We start from the raw sequence: 24,281 nt of genomic DNA on the forward strand, positions 1-24,281 counted from the left end.
TCTGAGCCGCCGAGCCCCGCCAGGGAAGCGCCGGGGGGTCCCGACGGAGACATGGATCCTGGGCAGCCTCAACCGCAGCAGCCAGCGCAGGCAGCGCAAACCCCGGCCTCGCAGCAGCCGCCGCCGCAGCCCCCGGGCGCGGTGTCGGGAGCCCCGGCCGGCGCGGCGCAGCCCCCGGGCTCGGGGCCCCCTCCGGCGGGGCACCAGATCGTCCATGTGCGGGGCGACTCGGAGACCGACTTGGAGGCGCTGTTCAACGCCGTGATGAACCCCAAGGGCGCCAACGTGCCGCACACGCTGCCCATGCGGCTTCGGAAGCTGCCCGACTCCTTCTTCAAGCCGCCCGAGCCCAAGGCCCACTCCCGCCAGGTGAGGGGGAGGGGGCGGCCGCGCCGCGGGCAGGCAGGGCGGGGGGGTGGGGGGCCGTGCGCTCACCCTCCCTCCCCGCCGCTGAGCTCCTCCCGGGGGAGGCGTGTGGGGGAGGGGGCCGGGGCGGGAATCCGCCCTCCGCGGGGCTGAGCGGGGCGGGGGGCGCCGGCCGGGGCCGCTGGGGCGCTCGCTGCCTTTCTTCCTTCCTCGCCTTGCGGGGGAGCCCGCCCTCTGCTTCGGCTCTCTCCCCCTTTAGTTCTTCCCCAGGGGTGGGGGCGCCGCTGGCCCCTCTCCTCCCGCGCCTCTGGGGGCTGAGGGGAGTCGGCGGCGCGGCGGGAGGCCCTTGGCTCTGGCCCGGTCTCCGGCGGGGCCTCGGACTCCACATCCGCTCCTTGGCGAGACCCGCCGTCGCTTCTTCGGCCTGGCCGAGGCGGCGACGGCGGGGGGAGCCCCTAAAACTTGTGTGAAAGCGCTTTGCTGGGAAGACGGGGAGGATTTCGCTTTGAGGTCTAATCCCCTTGAGTCGTGGCGCTGCCCGGCTGTTGAGGGGGGTAGCGCCAGGCTCCCCCCTCCAGACAACATGGATGTGGCGTTTCCACCATTTCGTCGCTGCGCGGGGTTGAGTAGGAATTAACCCCCGCACACGCTTCCAGAAGTTACTTCCCCAGCCTCCCTTCGGGTCTGAAGGCGTCGAGGGTCCGCCGAGTTAACCCGCCTGGTTAACCCTGGGCAGGAGCGGCCCGAAAGGCGAGACCTGGAGGCCGGGACGCGCGGGACTGGGGGCTGCCGGGCCTCGGCCGTGCCGGCCCCGGGGGATGTGGGGCAGGGCCGGCGCTCGGCCTCCGGGAGCCTTTGGTCTGGAAGCAGAGTGACTTTTGTGCCAAGAACAAAGTGTTGGTGCAAATACACCGGAAAGTTAATGTTTAGGCTGCTGTTACCAACTTTTTGGAAGGAAGCAGTGCCTACTCGAGTGTTTTATTAAGTAATGAACTTTGTTGTTAAGCTATAAAATAGTTTTTATTATTATTGGCCATTGTTGCTTTACCCGTGCAGCCAGCAGGAGTGACACTCGCTCTGTGTACTGGAGCCTGGTACTCCGGCCGTTAAGGGTCTGTCAACATTTCCATTATTAAACTTCTGTTTTGAGGGGTTTACAGCTTTGCTTCGGGAGCTCGCTCCAGGCTGAACCTTGGCGCGTACCCTCTCAGCACAGGAGTTAATTCATTTTCCAAATAACGCGAAAAATCAGTCTGGCCTTCTTGTTGCGAGGCTGGAAAGAAAGGGGTGGGGCGGGGCTGCGGCTCTAGTTCTCCTTGCGCCTGCCCCGCAGACCTTCGATAGCGTAGTGAAGCCCGGCGAGGAGTAACGTGGTTGTGCTTAGTTTTTCCCCAAGTTGTGCCAGTCTTAATGCAGTTCCGTTGGGCACAAACGTGAACTGGCGTGCCTTTGGCTTGCGCTTGGGGCTGTGCCTCGTTAGGTGCGGTAACTGCAGTTCAATAGCTGCTGCTGCGCTTGAAATGCACTTAAGTGTGTGACGTTCATACAGCTTGTGCTTTTAAGCTTGGCGTTATCTTGTTTGTATATGTTACTCTTCATCTGTTTAGTTTGGTCACCTGTCCTCGTGCCAGTCGGTGGTTCCTAAAACGTAAACTTGAAATCCAGCTAAAGCCAGGGAATCGTTTGCTTCACTGTGGACTGTCTTTTAAAGTCAGACTCCTCTCGTTTTCCGTTTTGTTTAGTTGTGCCACAGAAATACTCAGTTGCACAGAAAAGGCCTTCAAGTTTCTGTAATTCTCCCTGTAAGTTTCTGCAGTTCTCCCCGTTTCTCAAGAATTATAATGCCTCAGATCCACTTGGCTTGCAACTTGCGTATTTTGTTCAAATCTCAATGTAAGCTAATTAATTTCCAGTTTAAGATATGAGACCTAACGTGTGCTTGCCTACAGACGCAGTGAAGCAGAATTGTCAAGAGTATATACACGGGGCCTCATGCGTGGTGCAATACCTTGTGTAGAGAGGTGTGGCAGGGGCTGATACCTGCATCTTATTACAGGTGTCTGTGTTGTTCTGGTGTAGCTACAAAGTCAATTAATAGGGACATATATGTGTGTGTGTGTATATATATATATATATATATAAAAGGCCAGTATTACTTTAACCTGGTTTTCAGAGCTGCTTTTTCTGTTTCACTTTGGGCACGTATTTACTATTGGCAGAGAAGTTCTATGACTGGTAACTGGTGAATGGTTTTGTGAGTCACTTCTGGTTGACTGGTTCAACAGTTTGCTGAAGCTTTGCTTTGAATAGAGCATGAACAGGCTGCTTGTAAGCTCCAGATACCCTTAAAATGCGGTTTGTTTATGGGTTAGGAAATTTTGTGTTCAGTCTTGTAAATGGTTTTCTTTAGGGATGAGTTCAGGAGTCATCCTCCACTGGAACTCACTGCTGTCATTTGGCGTTTCTTTGTTGCTTTTCTACTTGTGTACTCATTTAAACCTCTGCAGAGGGTATATGTGGGTGTTCTTGCAACCCCACAGCCCCATTTCAAAAGGAGAGTGGGAAATTAACTCCTCCAGCAGAAAGTGGGTGCACGATGGTAATGGGTGGGTGCAGTCTAGTCCATGAAGCATGCCTTATGAGGTTTGCTGACAGCGGGAGTGTTTTTTTTCCTAAAGGGGCAAGAAGTTTAGTTTTTAAAGTAAAACTAAAGGCACACAGCACATATTTATAATTAATATTTCTTGAGTACAAAAGGGTTTTTGTGATGCTAATGAATCTGCCTACTTTGATGCTGTCTTGAAACAGCAACAACTGGAAAATAAGCAGAACTTTAGAATGACTAACTTCTGAATTTCTTCTGAAAGATTCATTTAAAGTGAAATGTCTTCTGACAGCTGCATTTCTGTGGAAATACAAAAATCTTAATGGGAATAATTTCACTCCTGGCAGGCCAGCACTGATGCAGGGACGGCAGGCGCTCTGACCCCTCAGCATGTCCGAGCTCATTCCTCTCCAGCATCGCTGCAGCTGGGAGCTGTTTCTCCAGGGACACTTACACCCTCTGGAGTAGTGACAGGGCCTGGAGCTCCGTCTTCTCAACATCTCCGCCAGTCTTCATTTGAGATCCCTGATGATGTACCTTTGCCACCAGGCTGGGAGATGGCTAAGACACCATCTGGACAGAGATACTTCCTTAAGTAAGTAAAGATTGTTTTCACATAGCTGTATCTCTGGTTGTTTTCTGTTGTTTGTTTTTGGTTGTTTTTTTTACTGAAGTTGAATGTTACTAAATTTCACTGTGTTTGAAATACATCTTTTAAAAAATATGCTCCTGGCTTAAACTAGGAAATCCTGCCACTTCAGTATTTAACCCCTATCAACACTCTACTGCTTCTGAAAACTGCGTGGTACTCTGTGAATATTTATCCTGTATTCTTAGTTGAAGAACGTTCATTATATTATATACTGAAAATCAGTGAAATGCACATAGTGGATTTTGGACAATGTGACTTCTGGGTTTGCTGAACCTTGTGAGGATTCTCAGTCAGGTCAAAATAAATCTTTCCTCATTTTTGATACAGATGTAAAAGTATGGAGTAAGTTTAAAATCCATTCTAGTGAGATTATATCAGGGCTCACTATTTTTTAACAAACTCATTTGTGTGCGTACACAATTAAAACACTTTCACCTACTCTCTGCTCAGGAGGAGAGAAATAGAAGTGTTTGATTGCAGTGCTTGAGTCTGTAACTCTTAACTCATCTACGTTCACCACAGTGAAAGAGAAATTGCAGAACTTCTAACAATTGTTTCACATCCTACAGCTGTAGCTTTTTCCTGTAGTGAAATTAGTATCACCTTCTCTATAACTGAGGAGAGGCTGCACATGCCAGCCATCTGACACCTAAATCCATCAGGGAGCGTTTTCTTTTATGCCGTATAGTTTTTCTAAAACAGCGGGAGCTTGTCCTTCTCACTGAAAACGTGCCCACCAAGACACATAATTGGCCTTCAAATATTTTTACTATATTCTGAATATTTTATTTAACTGCAAGTCTCTAAATAACCCATTATATGTGGTTTTCAGGGCCCGGAGAGCGGAGGGGCAGCACAGTGCATCATTCATGTAAAACTTGTTTCAGCCAAGAAAAACATCTTTAACCCTACCTTCCTGGCTGAAACATTGTCACTACTATGTGCCTTTTGTTGAAGTAGTTGAGTTTGTATCTTCGAAAACAAATTTACATTGTGAAAATGGAACTTGCAGAACTTCTTAAAACTGTTTCTTGTTCCCATAGCAATGGTGTTTCCATACAGAGACATTAGCAACACTTTTTTTTAACTGAAAAGAGGTTACAGCAGTTGCCTGACATTGCTTGAGCCCAAAGGTTACTTTTTGAAAGCCATGGTTCTCTATGATGAATGTGAAAATGAGCATTAGCTATAGATCCTGGAGAAGTGGTATTTTCTGTGGCAAATGTTCTAGAATGTGAGCTCTTCAGTGGGCACAAATGGATTTTTAATTTTCTTTACTGCGTGAGTTTATGCTATTTGAGAACTGTAGCTGATTGGACCTTGAGGAAAGCACAGGCTGAGTTTTGAAACTAAAAGCAAACTCGGTTTTGACTGTGCTAGAGAGCGGTCTTAAGGAACAGCTGATAAAGCAGTGGAAGTGTTTGATTTTTAAGTTTTATTGTCACAAGTGTTTGTTTTTAACACAGTTTTGCAGAAAATAGAACAGTTTGAGAGAGGCAGGATGCCTTCGCGCTCTTATAACCAACTTTGAAAAACTATGCTCGTTCAGGTGAAATCAGTGAAAAATTTGTTCTTGGAAAGCTTTTCTGCAGTTTCATTATTACCATTAAAAATAGTTACAATTTTTTTTTTTGGCAAGGGTTTTTTTTGGGGCTGTGGGGTTTTTTTGGGGGGGGTGGTGTTGGTGGGTTTTGTTGTGGGATTGTTTTTTTTTTTCTTCTTGTCCTTTCTTGGTGTCCTGGTATCCATTTCAAAGGGTCAGATTTCAGCAAGAACAATAAAGAGCCTGAGACTGGAAAGTACACACAAGTCTGGCAAACTCATCTGCATGAGCAAGATCATTTGTTCTCAAGCAGACATCCAAAGTAAATGATTGAAAGAGCTGCTAGCTGTGAAGGATGTGTCTTGAAGGGGAAAGGAGTGGAAACAAACCAGGTTGTTAGGAAGAAAAATAAAGGCTGTACTTTTTGAACCTCTCCCTGCTGGGTCACATGCTGACCTTGGGGAGATTTTAAACAGCTTAATGGGCTGTTTTCTTTTGGCTTTCCTTGGGTGATGCTGTGGTATGGGAGAGTCTAATGAGGAAGTTCTGAAGGCTCTGTTCACACTTGAAGAACACTTGTTGTTCCTAAAAGGTGATTTTAGTACTTTCTACAGGTGAGATCCATCAACTTCACTGGTGTTCATGAAAACTTGTAAAAAGTACTTCATGTACTAGTAAAATGTTTGCTTTGCATGCTTAGGAAATCCAAAGAAATCTAAGAATTATTTTGGAGTAGGGAGTTTGTATTTCAGAACCTTTTGCAGTGTTGAGTGATAAGTTCTGTCTTGTACCTACAATGCGCATTTTGTCTAGTTACACCTTAAACGTTTGCTTGAAGCAGGAGCACTGAGATTGCTGATACTAAATACATTCGGTGTGGTTCCCTCTACCATATATGCAGAGTTTTGATGCCTCTTCCAAGAATTCAGCTTTTTTTTTTGTTGGATTGGCTGCATTGCTCTTTGTTTCCATTTGCTCCGTTCTGTAGCCACTCCATGAGCAGTCTGGTAATCAGGCTCTAGAAAGATCTTCGCAGAATAGGTAACAGTAATAGATTTTTTCCAGATGTCAGTAAGCCTTATGGTTATAGTTACCATAATATACTACAGCACAAACAGGATAATGTAAAACGGAGTACCATACTTAAGTCTGGAGTAGAGTCACTTCCACTAATCAGTGGGTCAAGCACTGCAAGCGTAGTAGTTTGTGCAAAGAAATGAAAATAGTGTGTGTGGGAGAGAAAATACTTGTCTGCCTGTATAGATACATGCACAGAGTTACTGGCCAGGTATTTTAAATAAACACCACACATGTAGCCATACAGATTAAAGGTGGGTAAGGGTGGTAGTGTAGCTACCAGAACTGCTTTTGTAAATCTGTCTGCCATCTAGATAGACCGACCCATTTATGTATGAAAGCCCAACAGACGGTTTACCAGACCTCTGTTGACCAGGGTTCTTCTTGCTGTTGTCCTTCTGAGAGTAGGACTGTGGAGTGTAATGTTCTGTTAGTGAAAATGCAGGTGAAGTTGGGCAGTGAGTTAAGTCATGCTTAGATAAAACCAATTCTGTGCTTTGACTGAAACTGCTACTTAAATAGAACTCGGAAGCCAAGACTTGCCTGGTTAGTAAGTGGTCATGTCTGAGTCATCTCAGCACTGCTGTGCGGAGTGCATCAGTCCATTCTGAAACAGGCAGTGAAAAAGACTGGCTTGGTTTGTGTGGCGATGTCAACTGCATTGCTTTTAACCACTTCCTGTGAGCCAGCTGCTGGCTGACATTTCAGTGAACTATGGAGAAAGACGGGGGATCGCTCTCTAGGCAAAAGATAATATGCTATGGGAGTAACAGACCACAACTTGCAGAAAGACAAAGCAAGATTCCCTCAGTTTTAGAACTACTCTTGTACCATTTTAACTTTGTAAGGATGAAAAGAGTAATACTAAGCTTGTGTAATACTTCTCATTTGGTGGTGTGAGGAAAAGTTAACTGATTGTCCAGCAAACAAGTCTTGTAATTATTTTTCCTACAGGAAGTAGTTCTTGCAAGCAGTTTATCAACAACTTCCTATTTTTTTTCTGTGAAGTGTTGAATGACTTCCTGAAGGAGGCCAAGGTGGTTTTCATTAGTATCTGTGGGTGTGTTGAGGTGTTTACCCATCTGGCAGAAGCCTTGAAAACGCATTGCTGTTACACATTTCTTATGTGCTCTATCCAGAGGCATGGCTTTGGATGTTATGAAACCAAATCATTTTACGATAACAGGGGAAGTTTGTTGCTGTGCTTTTTCTTTACTCATGTGTCATGTGGAAAATATCCAGCAGTGCTGTTAAAATTTCTCTTGCATCCCCTGACTGGAACCACCCACTACACCAATATCACCTGCTCTCCTCTTCCTTCTCTCCTCCCTACCCCGCCAAAGTAATCTTAGTCTTCCAGGGTGGGAGATGTTTCTTGGAAAAACTGCTGGCACAGTTGCATATTTTATTGTATACCTTAATTTACTGGGGAAATGCGTATCCAGATTCATCAGGTAATGTGAGTTCTTGTGATTATGGTTCTATAATTGGGGCTGGTTTGTCACTAAGAGAGCTGTTTTGTTGGAAACCAAAACTGCGACCACTGCTCTTGATGGATTTGTCCACTTAACCATGCTTTTTATACTAAAAAAACAGTTGAAGATTTTTCTGATTGTAATTCTTTCTTCTAATGCCAAATTAATTTAATTTTATATTTATTATTTCTGTGTGGTTTTGAAAACATTCATGGTTATTCTATATATTTTTTTAAAAAGATTTTTTATAGGGGAAAATGTCACTCAGTTTCAGAATGTAGCAGGAGGAAAGAAATTAATTAAAACACTTTGAGTAAAACAATGTGTAGTAAGTTTTGGAAACTTAAGATTATGCTTTTTTTTGTTGTGGAAGACAGTTGTAGTACTGTGAAGTGTATCTTTTATTCTGACTTTTACTTGAAGAGTCCCATGAAAGAACAATGATAAGAAAGTTGTACTAAAGATTTCCATACCTTCAGAAGAGAGGAGGGGGAGAATAAGGGGAAAACAGCTTTATTTGTGTTAGTGCTAAGGCTGAGCTGGGAGGAGGACTGAATGTACATCTTCAGCCTTCTGAATTCAGAGAAATTGAAGCCAGCTTAGTGGGTGGGCATCGGTGAAAGCAATGGCACACAGTGCTGTTCTTGTGTCTAGTTTTGTTTTGCTTGGGAAAAGTTGCAAATGATGATATCTGTGCATTTAATACCCTGCCATACATGCTAATTCTATAAGACTGGTCCAAAAACCAGTTTAATAGATGTGATTTCAGGTAAACCAAAAAACATACCCTGTGATTTTCACAAATACATCTTCCTCTTATTTATAATCATATGGGCATTTATTATCACAGAATCATAAGGGTTGGAAGGGACCTCCAGAGGTCATTGGGTCCAACCACCCTGCCAAAGCAGGTTCCCTAGGACAGGTCACACAAGTAGGCGTCCAGATAGGTCTTGAATATCTCCAAAGAAGGAGACTCCACAATCCCCTTGGGCAGCCTGTCCCAGGGCTCTGTCACCCTCATTGTGGAAAAAGTTCTTCCACATATTGGTGTAAAATAGGTGCAGAACTTCTTGTGCTATTATCTTCAGATTAAAATAGCACTGGGAAAAAATATAGGAACTGTGGCAATTAGTTGTAAAATAGTAATTAAATTATGTCTGAGGATTTTTTTTTTTTCAAATTGGCTGTTGATTTGTACTTTTTTTCCTCCCACCAGTTTTGCCTTTCAGTATATCTCTCATAAAAATAATATTTACACTTTATAGTCTCTCATTTGGTACCTGTTGCTATCTTTCCATAAATTCCAAAGAGCAGTAGTTTAACCAACCCTCTACCGAGAACTTCTAATGCTATAGGGGAGCATGTACCAGGTGTAGAAAATACAATTTGAATATAACTCTTATAGATCTAAGTGGGATCTGAGTACTTGTGCAATGAAGAGAAAGCAGTGGCATACTCAAAAAAAAAAAAAAAAGTAGTATTAACACAGGGCTCATTCAATGAGGAAAAATATGTTTTTTTAAAGAAGCAAACAAGCAAAAGTAAACCTTTCAACTTCCATTATGGAATTGGTCAAAATTCCTTCTGCTTTAGCTGTTTGTTGAGAACACTGGTGTAGTTTTGGTTTACATGCTTTCAATGCCTAACGCTGTAACAATTCTTTCCTATCTCCTGAATCAAATTTGAGACCAGTTTTAATCTTACTGTGGTCTGAGAACTTTGTATTATGTTGAAAGCTGTAATGGTGACAGATCTTCATTAACTAGGCTTTTATAATGGGTTAAGAGTCTTTCTGACCAGTGTAAGAAAAGGCTTTTGATTAAAGTTAAGTCAGAATTTAATGTTTAAAAAAGATGCTTCTGCTTATTAAAGATTTGGTCAGGTTGTGTTTGGTTAGAAGCTGTGACATCAAGCTCTGTGGGAGCAATTACAGCGCTGTGGAACCACTTTTGTTTTCTCAGGTCTTGACCTCCTCTAAAGACAAACAAGAATTTGACACAAATCAAGATGATGTCTTCTGGGCTCTCTTAGCATTTTGACTTTCTTCTGTATGTTGAATATGGCAAAGGATTATAGTTGTAGCTTGTTTAAGTATGCATCTGGTTTGTGGCGTGGTGTAACCCATCAGTCACATCATGGAAATTCCTACTTGATTGAAAGCAGTAAAATATTAAGAGGAGGTTAATTTGAAAGTTCCCATGAAAGTAAGACAGGCACTACCCCACCAGTTTTTGCAAAAAAATTACTTCTAATGTGTAAATGGAGTTGAACTGATGAGTGTCATATGACCATAAAACCATACCTGCTGTAACAAGAATCATTGCTTTCCTCTCATGGAAAAAATAAATAAATCAGTATCTTCAAAATTCCAAATATAAACCCTCCTTATAGTTTGCCCAGCTTCCCCCTGCAGTTGTGGCACAAGAACTGTAGATTTTTAAAAGCTGATGGAGGAGGCAAGGTGGACTCAGTTTATCCATTTTTACAGTAGACTTTCAGAGAAAGCAACTTATTGGCACTGGAAATGCTGAAATATTTAACTGTGGGACCTAAATTAGGTCACATGAAAAATTAAAGCATGGTTCCTAGTTTGCTCCCAAAGAAACATTTTCACCTCAGACATAAGCAGTTACTGGATGACACCCAGAAGAGCAAGATAAATTACTCAGGGATGAGGTAGAAGATTAATTGTTAAAACTGGTAAAATATTAACTACCAGCAATTTTTTTCAGGCTCTGGATTAAGACTAGGCATCCTGTCCAGTGTTCCTCCCCACATTCTTCCCCACTACAACCAACCAAAAAAAACCCACCCAAAAATGAGGTAAACAGCTATAAAGCTGTCAGCCAAAACTAGAGATTTCTCTCTTCTTTCTCTATGTGGCCAGACCATTGCATGTATTTATCTTCATATCTGGGAACAAATTTAGATGATTAGATGATTTAGATGTAATTAGATTTAGTTTAACCTTTTGAAACTGATAGCTGCTCAGTTTTATTGTGTCCTTGTATTTTTATGAATTCCAACATGTTTGCATTTAGTGTGTGTACAGTCCAAACGTGCACGTGCAGTAAAATGCAATGTTAGAACTCACTCATTCACTATTTGTGTAAACATTATTATCTCTTTCAAGGTGTGAGGTTTTCTTCCTCTTTTTTTTTTTCCCCCTCCTCCTCCACACCAAGCTGTGTGTGATTAGATTCATTATTTAAATGTCTCCGTTTCTCTTGTAAATTCTAAAAAAAATCTAAATTGCCTGTATGCAGGACCATTACAGGAGATTTCAATGGGTAGCAGCCCTCTGGCAGGTGTCCCCAAGATGTGGTCAGGATCATTGAATCACAAAGTGGTTTGGGTTGGATGAACCTCAAAGACTATCCAGTTCCAACCCCCTGTTTGGTCAGGGACACCCTCCACCAGACCAGGTTGCCCAAAGCCCCATCCAGCCTGGCCTTGAACACTGCCAGGGCAGCCACAGATTCTCTGGGCAAAGGGTGCCATGTAAGTTGACCCAAGAGAAAGTTGGAATTGTCTGTAGAGGAAATTTGACAGCCTGGGGGTTAGCATAATGTGAAACAAAATTTTTGGTGGGAGTTTTTGTATTGGAATGTTAAGAGATAGCTGCCCTGTAATGGCTGAACTTACAAACAGCTTCCTAAACCTTATATCGAAAAAAGCTATTAGTAAATTTCCTATGTAAAGGAAAAATAAGCTCTATTTTGTGTTAAGTGTTTAAATAGGACTCTAGAACATGGAGGGAAATTTGTTTTTAATGTAAAAGTGGTACCTAATAGCTACTTTTTGATAAATAAACCTTGAGGGGTTTTTTGGAGAACTGGAGTTTTTGAAAGGCGTGACTAAGCTGTGTTGCTGTTTCATGGCCTCTTGAATTGCTGCTTGGAGTCTGTTTGCTGGGATTCACTCTGCTGGTGTTTTATTTGGCTTTTAACAAAGTTACTTCAGGCTGTGTTTCAGGCATGTATAGCTAGGTTTTCTAAATTGCTGGGCAAGTCAAGCTAATAATATAAAGCTGCCTTGTAAAGTAAGACTTTTACCAGTTTACTGCCTGTCAGTCATGTCAGTTGCTAAGGAAACAAAGCTGTCTTGAAAACAGTCTTGGACTTTGCTTTAATTTCACTAATGAGACTTTGCTCTCTCATAGTGAAAGACCAGATCCCTTTTGTTGGGTCTCTGACGTGCTGTTTGGTAACTTAAATCAGTGTTAGTGGTTAAGTTTAGTTATTGATTATTACATTGAGGCTGTGAAACCAGGTTTTTTTTTTTTTCCCTCTGCTGTTTTATAGGAAAGCCAAGTAAAGGTCACTTACTATTGCTAGTTTATCTCCAATAAGTTCTGATTTATGGAGATCTTTGTGGAAGTCTGACTGCACTATGCAAGTTCATTTAAATAGCGTTACTGCTTTAAGGATGCCTTTCCCTTTCTGCTTATGTGTTGTATATGAAATGCTAAGTAAACTTTTTGCCTTTTCTGGATAAGCTGTAAAATTAGACATGACGTAATAAAACATTTACTGAAAGCGAACAAGCATGGGCAAAATGGGATTCTTGGTAAAGGAAAGAAACTCAACTCACGGTTACTTTTTCTCATAGGATCTCACTTCTCAAGTTGTTGCTTTTCCTGTTTGAAAAGCTTGATTGGCAAGTCCTTTGCAGTTACTTCCATTTTAACCTTTATATATAGTCTCTTTAGAATGGTGAAAAATAGAGTAAAAGAGAAATATCTTTCCAGATTTACTAAATATAGTGATGGCATAGTTAATATAATTGGTAGACCTAAATATCCAATGTGCACATTCAGTGGCGTTTTTTTTTTATTTGCAGAACCTTTGTCACTGTCAGAGTAACCAGCTTTGTATGAGCAAAGCATATGCAGTGAGATGAGATATCATTTAAAAGGTGTAATCTGAGGTATAAAAGGCCATTACAAAGACACAGTGAAAGGGCTTGGAAGGATGTTCTGTGCACAACTTCATAGGCCATTTTTGTACATATATTAAAAACATGTTGGTAGAAGAAAAGTAGTACTGTGCTTTAATTGGAGTTTAGATGTCCACTGACTTCTGTTCTTTGGGTCAAGATGAATTAGACTCATTTAACAGTAAAAAGATGTAAATACTGCCAGTCTTCAGTGAAAACCAACATTTTCTGTGGTCACAGAGGTTTGTATGCATGAGCCTAAGCTAAACTGCCTGCGTTCCTGTTTATGTGTGCAGAGATTTTTCTGAGAGCTTTTTGTTACATGTCTCTTGACATAATTGTACATGTGTTATCACCAGTGCACAACCATGTTTCATCTTCCTACCTTCTGTCCCTAAGCATGTTCACACTTAATTTCCATCCGTGTGTGTCACTTAAGCTGTTGTAGCCAGTGACTTTAACATTTGGATTGAAGTTAAGTGTTCCCTTTCAGAACTGATCTTTCAGGCTTCCACTTTTCATGGGAATCTTATTCTGAAACTATTCCAAAGCAGGACCAAGATATTGGGACCAAACAATAAGTAGATAACAGAGGATACTGTTATAATCAGTATCCTTGTGGGCTTTTGTTTTGTTGTTAGGGTTTTTGGTGTGGGATTTTTTTGTTTGTTTTTTTTTAACTCTAATGCTTAATAACTGGAAAAAACATCTATTTGGATATTTCACATCCTGATAATAGAGTCACTGGCTAGGCATAAGGAAGAGAAGATATGAAACAGCATAAACAGTTTGCTAACAATATTTTAGCATCCTTATTAATAAGGTCAAAGGAAGCTTTAATTATATTATTTTAAAAAACAGTTTGAAATTCAACTTTATGCCCACTTTTAATTAGTGTTAGATGGATCTTGACATGATCAGCTTTGTATTATAGAGATTTGTCGATGAACTTGGACAGGCCATTGTTTTCTTAATGAGTCAAATGTCAGTTATACGTGGTAACGGCTCTAGGAAAAGTGAATCTTAATTCAGTTTCATAGTTGTGGTTCCCATTGTCCAAATTCTGGTTTTAAGGTTGCATTGGAAAAGGGAGGGGGAAGCAGAAGGTGGGGGCTTTTTTTTTTTTCTTCTGGTGCAACAATTTGTGTGGCTTTTGCTCAGGGCTGCACTTTGAATCCTGTTTATGCTGAGATGGAGACTGTGTGTGAACTTCAGTTGATTCCCCGCTCTGCAGCCCTGTTGGAGTAGCAGTGTAGGCCCTGGTCTGTGCCAAGATTTGCCCTTTTAAAATGGCCTTGAAGACTTGCTCTGTGAAACTGAAGGGGGAGGATTTTAAGTACTTTCTAAGCCAAGGTAACAGCTAACTTAGCAAATAGTTGAGGGGATTGCAATAAAGTGAAAATTATTGGCTTTTGTAATGGATAATTTTTGTGTGAATACATTTATGGGAAGAAGTCTCTTACCCTCACGAGAAGCCACTGTACTCTTGTGAATGTAGAACAAGTTTGTTTCTATGGAATTTATGTGAAGTAGAGGGAGGTTCTGAAGCTGTCTTCTCACTTTGCCAGGACCTGTACATAATTTGCCTATAACTTTGAAAAATTACATATCTATATATGTAAAACTTAGCTAATGCATGACGCTTTTACTTCATAACTAGCTTCTATAAAACTTTTACTAATAGATATATTTGATCATTACTGCCTTTACCAGCAGTTGTGATACAAAGTCACCAGAGCATGGAATACTAACCCTTCAGTTACATATGCACTGTTGATTAAAATATTCCAGCCCCACATACCATATGTGGGTAGATACCCAGGTATTTGTGTCTCTTCATTTAGTCCACCTGCAAAATGCACCCTCTGCAAAAGAAGTAGACGCACGTGGGGTTTTTTTATAGGTAGATCCCATGAGGAGCAGCTGAGGGAGCTGGGGCTGTTTAGCCTGGAGAAGAGGAGGCTGAGGGGAGACCTTATCACCACCTACAACTACCTGAAGGGAGATTGTAGAGAGGTGGACGATGGCCTCTTCAGCCAGGTGACAGAAGATAGGGCAAGGGGAAATGGCATGAAGCTGTGCCAGGGCAGGTTTAGATTGGACATTAGAAAAAAAAAATTTTCGTGAAAGAGTTGTCAGGGCCTGGAACAGGCTGCCCAGGGAGGTGGTTGAGTCACCATCCCTGGATGTGTTCAAAAAAAAAAGGTAGATGAGGTACTTAGGGATATGGTTTAGCATAGGATGGGAATGGTTGGACTTGATGATCTTCAAAGGTCTCTTCCAACCTTGTGATTCTGTATAGGAGATGTTGTTCTGTTCTTCCAGCTGAAATTTGATGTCTGTCTTGCAACTGTAAAAAAAAAATAAGATGCAAATTCTTGGAGGCATTTAGTTTATCAAACTGATGAGTCCCAAAAGAAAAAGATTTTTTGAAATGAAGATATGCAGACTGCAGCGCAGTAGCAACTGGTGCTGTTACGTTGTGCTCCATAAAACAACCTTCATGTGTGTTTCATTCCGACTAGCTGCTTCTCATTTTGATTAGTATATCACTTGAACACTGTTCAAGGCAATGTTTCTGCTAAAGAAAAAAAGCCCATTTATTTGTCAAAGCTATTAAGCCGTTCAGCTACTGCTCAGCATTTCAGAGAAGCTGAGGATTTCCTCTGTTAACCCTCCAGTGGATCCCACAGAACCAATGTTTGACTTTTGGTGGGTGTAGCAAGGCTGAACTGCATAATCAGATGATAATGTGTTTTTTCATACAAATATCTTTTGTGTGATATATCTAAGCTATATTTATAATTAAGGTGAAGGAAAAAAAATCAGATGATGATGTGTGGTTAAAGTGGGACTAAAAAAATGGGAGTAGGGAGGAAGTAGCTATACTGTTCTCAAGGCTTCAACTGCTGTTCCTGATACAATGTTCATTTTTAAAATGTAGCAACTGCTGGGCCCTGTCACTTTGCTCTTGTGAGAGAGCTTGTTAGGAGCATCTCTTTAAACAGCCTACATTGATTCAAACCAAGTGCCTGTCCAGGTCAGCATCTTCTTGTCAGTGGTGATCATGAACAAATTTCTTAGAACATGACAAGGGCAAGCATGTGTGATACTCTGAGAACTCTCCCAGCTTCCAACTGTCCTCCAGGATATCTGATGTCTCCTTTGAGGCCACAGAAACTCTTAGACTTTTAGCATCTGCTGCATGCTTTGGCAAGGAGACTTGGTGGTTGTCTGTCCAAATGAAGAAACGCCTCATTCTGTTTTAAGCTTGGCTCCCATCAGCTTCATTCAGTGGTGTCCAGTTCTTATTTTGGAAGTGACAATGAATAGTTGATGCATATTTGTTATGCTCAAGATTAATACTGTTTCCTCTGGAAATTATTTCTTTTGAAATTTAGAGAGTCCTAACCTGCTGGGTATTCCTGAGATAGAAGCTTTTTTTGGTGGTCCCTGCCAGCCTTTCTTTAAGCATTTTCCACTTTCTGTTGTTTTCCAGATGAAAGGTTGAAAATGTTTTGCAACATCCACCATTCTGAACCTTTAATCTTAAAAAAAAAATTAAAGAAAAAGTATTCTTTCTCTTGTTTGCTCTTTCACTATGCACTTTCCCTTTTCAGTTGATCAAGGGTTAGTTTGTGTCATTTGGAAACTTTGTGCTGCTGCTGCTCTCTTTCTCGCAGGGATCCTAGTGCATAGGCCCTTGTGGAAGTTGTCCAGAATCCTGTTTCTGTTGCAAAAGCTGCTGATTCCTACCTCCTGTCTTGTTTCTTTTTCTTTAATTACTTGCTGGTAAATGTCATATCAGGACCTATCCTTATCTGGTAGCTGCTGTTCCTAATCAGGTCTTCTAGTCATCAGTTTTTGGAACTTAGCACCTCCTGTGATTGCTGTGTCTCCAGAAACTGAGTCTTTCTGTGAACTTTGACATGAAAATCCTTCTCTTGGTGCACTCACCTTGAAAGGGAAAGGTCATCTGCACTTGCTTCCAGCTTATGCCTGGGAGATGTTCCAACAAAATGGAAGTATGCTGGTGTGGTAAAATGTTGCTTGTATATGTCATTAAAAAAAATCCAAGTGAGATTTATTCTGGAATAAATAACTTGTCCTGTGGCTGATAGTACACCTGTCTGGAGGTTTTAAATCAAATGGTTATGTCATTAGAGAAGTAAGAATGCCAGGGTGTGTGGCAGATGATTCTTCATATACTCAGTTCCAGCAAAGCTGAACAAGTGTCTGTCTCAGCCGTGTTTGGGAGCTGCCGTTTCATAGTCTATGCATAAGTTTAGTTCCAAAATCTTGTCTGTCAATGCCATGTCTTACTCTACCTAGTATCTCAGTACCAAATGCTTAAAGTATCTGGCTATCCAAATGACTGACTTTGATTTTTCAACCAGCTGTAACTGATTTTGTGATACTGGATATGTGTTTCAAATGTGACAGTTGGTAGATATTTGGATAATAAGGGACAATTGTCTGAGTTTTTTAAAAAAAAACTTGAGCAGTTCAGATGGAATCGTTCTTCTCCCAGCTGCAAAGGGGCTTCAAAATTGTTGGAATCTTCCAGTCAGTTTAACACACTTAAGAGCCATGAATTTACCAGGTGATCTAGATGTGTTTTTCACATATGCATTGAGTAAGTTGTCCAAATGACTGCTGTACATTAGTCCTGTATATATTGAGTAATTCATACATGGACTTGCCTTCCTGGAAAGCTTGGTTGATGTCTACTGGTTTTCTATGTTACTGCTTACTAAGGTGATCATATTTATGCAATTCCTTTTCACCTGCTTGAAGTCCTGGTAAGTTACTGGACAGGCAATATAGCAGCAGCATTCATTCTAGCATGTCATGGCTTCTTAAATGATCTGTATGCTGTGTGTTAAGTCATAATAGCAGGGAATCCTGTTCAAAATAGAAGAAATTGCTGCTTGTGAAATCATCCTCCATATTTGTGGTTTTTAATTAGGGGTTTATGAACAAGATAGAACAGACATTGAACCACTAGATTGAACAGAGAAAAACCTAGTTCTGTTGGGAAAGCGTCTTTTTCAAATCAAACTACATTAAAAACAAGTCTCAGAACACTGAGTGTCACAGCTGATTCCAGTAGTGAGCATATAATGCAAGGTAGCCACATTTATACACAGAGATGATCACTCCATCAGCAGTGGTATTTGCTCTATTTTGGGTCCTATTCCCTGGTTCTTAATTTATCCCAGCAAGTCAGTTGTTAGACAATTTGTTATGGCACATGAGATGGGAATAAGGAAACTCATGGTGTGACATAGGGAGGCTAAAGGTGTTCATAGTTGGGTTTGAAGAGTGAAAACAAGCTTCGTTTTCAGACTTTGAGGCAGCCTCTCCAAGCTTCATAGCTGTTGCTGTGCTGGTGTAGTTACTTGTGCAGTTATGTCATGAGCCATACAACAATCTTCTGTGGTGATTTTTTTTTTTTTTTCTTTTGCTTGGATTGATTCTTTGATCCAGTTTGTGATGTGACTGCTCAGAGGAGGAAGTGGTGATAGCTGCAGAGTGTGAGTAAATTAAGCCTTAAATCAGCAATGCCACTGAAGGGAGATGCATGTGAAGTCATTCCATGTGACACAGGAACCCAGCTTTACTTTTTAGTGAAAACAAGCCACTTACCCAGCAGCAATACTTTTAGAGAGTTTAGTGTTGGTGTTCAGTAAAATCATAAAGCAAATATTTTGTTCTGAGAGCTTTTAAAGTAATTTGTACAGTGTTGGTGGCTTTTATCAGAACTTTAGCAAATGGTGCAATCAAATTAAAAAAAAAAAACAACTTATTTATCCCTACAAATATATAGTGATATTTTCCTAGAAGGCCTAAAGCAGTTTTGGAGCCAGCCAAACAGTTTTTGTTTAGTTTTTGGGATGTACTGGTGTCTAAAGGAGGGGCTTATTGGTCATGCAGGGTTTTCTGTAGTGTTTTTTATTAGCTTGCTTGTTTTTTAAATTACTGTCAGTACTATTCTCTGCAACACAAAATCATATTATTACTGTTTCCTGTGGACAGATGCACAGATTCTACGTTTCTCTGTCCTGGGCAGTTTCAGGCAGGATTTGATCTATTTGTATTGTCTGAGGTAAATATATTTTAGATCTAACTGTAGCCTGTTGTTACACTCTCTTACCCTGTGAGTTACTCAAATAACATTTTGATCAACCTTATAACGTCTGAGCTGAATGGTAACACTACATTTACAGGATAATCTAAATATTTTTAAAAGCTTTACTGAAATGTTACTCTCTAATTCTTAAGTTTCTAAGAAGTATTCTCATGTTGCTAGCTACAAACAGATGAATTGTGTATATTTAACAGAATCATTCCAAGAGTAAGACTGTAATAAGACATAATGTTTATTCTTCCTTGAATCCACATTCTGTTCTGAGCCTCCAAGAGGTTTTTCAGTTCCTCTCTGCCCATGTTCTGGCACCTATGGCAGTGCTATACAAAACTAGCTCTTCTTAATTGAAAAGTCAGAGAGCTAATTGACTGTAATCCTCAAGAAAATTAGCTTTAAAAGTCTACAAAATTTCACTCTTAAAACTGTATTTTGAGATATTTTGTTATAAAAACCCCACAATCTAAACCAGAAAGTTTGTGTTTGAGCTCATTTAGGTATGTGATCAACATCTTCTGTTGTGGCATTTTCATTTCCATGCTGTTTATAGAAGCACAAGTTTCGTTGGATGGAGTAATCTGAAACATGGCAGTGTAAGATGGGCTATTTCAGGATTTTTACAGAAAATGTCAGTGTTCTGCTAGGACGATGTGGTATGTTGATGTGGGGATGGTACAGCAGAAAAGGTACAGAAAAGTTGGTATAGCAACTCATTGGTTTAGATGGGAGTTTGGGGTTTCTTTTTGGAGGGAGTGGTGCATGTTGGAGGTTTTGTTTGGGTTTGCTGTTGGTTTTGTTTGTTTGGTAGACAAAACCAGGCATTAATATGTCTCTTAATATGAACCTCAAAACCAGCAAATAAATTAAGGGAAAAAAGGCATATTTTTTAATCAGCTATATGGAGAAAAAAAATGTTGGAAGCATTGGTGTTTGTCTGGCTTGTAAAGCAAAATGAAGAGGTTTTATTGCAAACATCTGTGTAGAGTTACCTCCTTGTTGCACATAAACTGAACTAGAGTGACAAAATGGTTTTTCAAATCCCAACCAATGCACATCCTGAAGAAATAAACAACCTGGTGAACTGGGGCGGGGTCAGGAAGCATACTGTAATGCTGGGCAGGTATAGTACTTGGCTGTGGTCTGTTAAGCATTCTGTAGCTGATACCAAGAGCTCTGAGCTTCTTTTTAAGAAGTTCTCACAGTATGTATAAACTTGGCCTGTTGTAGTTACAAATTCAATGTGTGAACTAAATTCAGCAGAAGTGAGAAAGGTGTGTGTGTGTGTAGTGGTTTTGCAGTTGGTTTCCTTGAGGTTGCTTTTTTTTTTGTTTGAGGTTTTGGCTTTTTTTTGTTTTAGGTGGAGTTTGAGTCCTTTTATTTTTTTAGTTAAACTAATCATTGAATTGAGCTGTTAGCCAAAATATGTTATGCTTTTGTGGATACTGTGCTAACAACACTGTTTTGAACCAAATTTTATTGCCTTTGTATAGAATCTTTTTTTTCCTTGTAACTTAGGAGGGCAACACCCATCTTGCTGAACTAGGAAATCTAAAATACTGTGATTTTTCATAAGAGTATTTAAAGTAAGACAGCTTGGATTTTTGGTTGCTGCATATAAATGTTTACTTTTTTAAGTCTACAAGCACTCAACAGAATTTCAGTCTGTTCAAGCCTTTAACAGGTTTAAAATGTGCACGAAATAAACAACTTAGTGTAGGCAACTTTGAATGAGGGATCAGCAAATTAATTTATTAACAGTGCGTGTTTTTTACACCTGGTCAAGTGACATTTAATATTCCCACAAAACCTTAATAATTAGATCAAAGCATGCTAAAAATGAAATGGAGGGGGGAAATGGTTTTACAAAAGCAGAGTGGTTTAGATCTGAAGTATGGGGTATTGATAAATAACAATGTTATGAGCCTGACCATTACTGGTCCAGGTAAAATCAGAATTAAGTGCTTTGCTGTCCTCCAAAGTTCAGCCAGTGTACCCATGCAAGCAAAAATCACAGTGTCAGGAGAATAAATCATAAGTGCAAGCTTTATTAAGAAAATGGTAATCATGTACTTGTGCTCATAACTATCCACACAACAATTTGGGGTTTTGGGGCAGTTTTGTTGTTGCTTTTGAACACCTTGCAAGCTCTTGAAGAACAGCTACCAAAATTGAAGTCAAAAGAGGGTACAGATTCATACAGCAAGTAATGTGAGGGAGGTCTTGTAGGAGGACTGAAATAGAAAGGAATCGAAAAATAACACAGAATTGGCATTTCTTTGCTTCAACAGAAGGGAGAAATTAAGTTGTTCCACAAAAGCAATAGGAAAGGTGAAGATTTATATTGGTTTTAAGTAGTGATGTCAGTTTGAATTTATAATTGCATACCTGTACAACATCGGTGTTGTGCTTTTTAGTGACCACTGGTTTTTGGGTGTGATCAAGTTTGTTTTCTTTGTAGTAGCCAGTACAGGGCTGTGTTTTGGATTTGTGCTGAAACCAATGTTGGTATCACAGGGATGTTTTTGTTACTGCTGAGCAGTGCTTGCACACAGCCACGGCCTCTCCTGCTTCTTATTGCACTCCATTAGAGAGCAGGCTGGGGGTGTGCAAGGAGTTGGGAGGGACACAAACAAGACAGCTGACCCTAGCTGACCGAAGGAATATGATGTCAAGCTCAGCATATAAACAGCTAGGGGAAGAAGGAGGAAGAGGGGCACATTTAGGATGATGGCATTTGTCTTCCCAAGTCACTGTTACACGATAGAGCCCTGCTTTCCTGTAGATGGCTGAGCACCTGTCTGCTGATGGGAGGTGGTGAATGAATTCCTTGGTCTGCTTCACTTGCATGTGTGGCTTTTGCTTTACTTACTAAACCATCCTTTCTCCACCTATGAGTTTTCTCACCTCTCTTCTGACTCTCTCTCCCATCCCACCAGGGGGGAATGAGCAAACTTAAGTGGTTCTTTTGTGGTGCTTGGCTGCTGGCTGGGGTTAAAGCATGACAGTGACAAAACTAACACATTACTGCTTTATTTCATGTAGTCAAGCTGGCCTTGATATAGAGGAGGGAAAGGTGTGGTTTGCACTGTCTTATTTTGCTCAGGAAATAAGAGGTGACTGTCTTGTTTGCCATAGGCAAAGCAGGCTGATGAAGAATACTGAGTGTGTGACCAACCGGAGTTGATGTGAGGAAGCAAGAAAACAAACATGTAGGTGCAGGCCTGCTAGTAAAAGAATGTCACGGTTTGTTCTTGGAGGAACTGATACTAACAGAAAATTGAAGCCTGTACCATTGTCTGTCTTCAGATACTCTATTAGGCATTCAAAACTGTGAATAAACTGTAGTATTGTACAAACTTTCTAAAGTTAGATGCTGTTCTTTTAGTCTCCTCTTCTCTGTTCATTATGTAAATAGTTACTGTAGTTATGGTTCATCTCAAACAGCAGAATAAAAAATGAAGTTGGTCTTTGCTACATACAGTTCCTGGGGATTTATGACTTGTTCTTCCAGTTGACCAGCTTGGTTTAACTGCTGTGCTGTGTAAAACTAAAGTAAACTTTGAATGCTTTAATTAACTTTCCTACTATATGATGATAGAGCAAATAGTTTCAGTGTACATATTCATTACAGGAAGATGTTTTCAACTCATCTGTGAACCTTTTACTTGCTGTATGTGTACAGTTGGGTGCATAAATCAAAAGGTACACGATTTATTTTAATGGGAAAGGAGAATTATAACACACAAACATGTTTCAAGAAATAACATGGAGATCTTAATGGCATTTAAATATAGTTTCAATGACTGACACATCTTGGAATGAAAGGGTATAGCAGTATTAGACTTAGATATTGTGTGTAAATCCAGTCAAGGACTTAGTATAGCATGAAACTTCTGTTCTTTCAAAGTAGAAATTAACAGATGTGATAAAAATCTAAAGGTTTTACTTCTGTTTCTGGAAATTTTTGTATTTGAAGCTATTTCATGTGGTTTTAGTAGTCTTTACAGAGTAGCTTTATGCAGTTTAGGCAGTGTGGCAAAAAACATAGAGGGAAGAAATCTCAGTTGGGAGTCAGGCACTTTTCTTGTGCTTTCGGTTGTGACCTATTTTTTCATTTCAGTAGCACTAGGTATGCCATGGGTGGTATTGTCACTCAGTAACAACAGGGGAGAGAGACAGACAGTAAAAATTAATTACTTTCATTTCCTTTTTCAATACTGCTCTGCATCAAGATACAAGCCTTTTGATAGTATGGTTAGTTGAAGCCAATTTACAGTTTTGTGGACACTGAATACTTCCTTCTTTAGTGAATGATTTGGAATAATAGTGTTAAGGTTGATTACCGGAAGTCTGGTGTTTTAACTCTTTATTCAGTCTGCTTCTGTTTGATGAAACCACTTTCAATCCAAGGTTGTTTTGCTTCGTTATGAGAAACATATTGGGAACTGAGTAATGCGGTCAGGTTTCCCCTTAAAGGGGAAGGGTCAGAAGGATCATTTCTTTAATCAGTGCTTGTAGGATGATGTTCTGAGGCAAACAGTGGATCTCTATTGATTGTGGCAATTCAGCCACTTCTTATAAGGAAAGCCTGTGTACTTAACATCTTTATTTTTTGGCTTGTTTTTGACCTCTCTGATGAACTCCATCAGTAGTTATTTGCTGGGCAAATGCGTCAGTGGTGTAGAAGAAAATCACAGTTAAGATTGCAAAAACTCAAAGTTGTGGTAGGTTTGACTTCAAAAATATTAGTGTACACACACAAGCAGTGGAATCACAGAACGTTGGGAGTTGGAAGGGCCCTCGAAAGATCATATAGTCCAACCTCCCTGCCAGAGCAGGGTCAATATATCTCTATATATATGTATATATGTGAGTGGTCTTACCTCTGTTAAGCTATTTAAATAGCCTTCATAGTAAATAGCTTCATTTTCTGCGGTGTCGCAAGCCTTAGAACTCCGCAACTGGTTGCTTTTGCAAATCAAAGTCTCACCACTTGGAGTTCAACCTGCTCTTGCTTTTACTAATTCATGAGATTTAGAGCTGCACAAACAGGTGTAACCTGGATAAAAAATTCAAGTGGTGGCCTTTTAGATAGATGCACCTTCCAGCAGCAGCAAGAGACACTAGACAGAGTGGATGTGGCTGCCACATAGTTTGTCCTCGATAAATGCCAGATAACGTAATCTATTAATTTCACAGTTGACAATACATATATTTATTCTTACCAAAAACTTCTCTATTCAAATGTTTACTTTCAGTGAAGTCATCCAAAGACCATGCAAGAGAAATGGAAAATTGTTTCTGCACAAAACGGGGATAGGAATATGAAATAAATGTATCTTTTGAGAGATCAGGCTGAATATTGGATTTAGAGGAATAAAGAAATAATGGAAAATAAATGGAAGTAATATTTAAAGTTAACGCCTCTGTTGAAGGTATCAACTTACTATTGTTTTTAGTGCTTGAACACTTTG

At 40.5% G+C, this 24,281-nt stretch overlaps 1 protein-coding gene across 4 annotated transcripts in view; it reads left to right on the forward strand.

Annotated features, from left to right (window-relative positions):
* Window positions 1-51: 51 nt before the first annotated feature.
* YAP1 (Yes1 associated transcriptional regulator) overlaps window positions 52-24,281 on the forward strand; it is a gene marked incomplete at its 5' end in the record, with an annotated part of 88,990 nt that continues 64,760 nt past the window's right edge. For all 4 annotated transcript variants that reach the window (XM_084274827.1, XM_084274828.1, XM_084274829.1 and 1 more), the window contains 2 exons: window positions 52-369; window positions 3,319-3,566. In XM_084274827.1, the coding sequence (XP_084130953.1) occupies window positions 52-369; window positions 3,319-3,566 (566 nt within the window). The remainder of the gene's footprint in view (window positions 370-3,318; window positions 3,567-24,281) is intronic.

This window comes from Gallinula chloropus (assembly GCF_964237585.1).
Source record: "Gallinula chloropus genome assembly, chromosome: 1".
NCBI lineage: Eukaryota > Metazoa > Chordata > Aves > Gruiformes > Rallidae > Gallinula > Gallinula chloropus.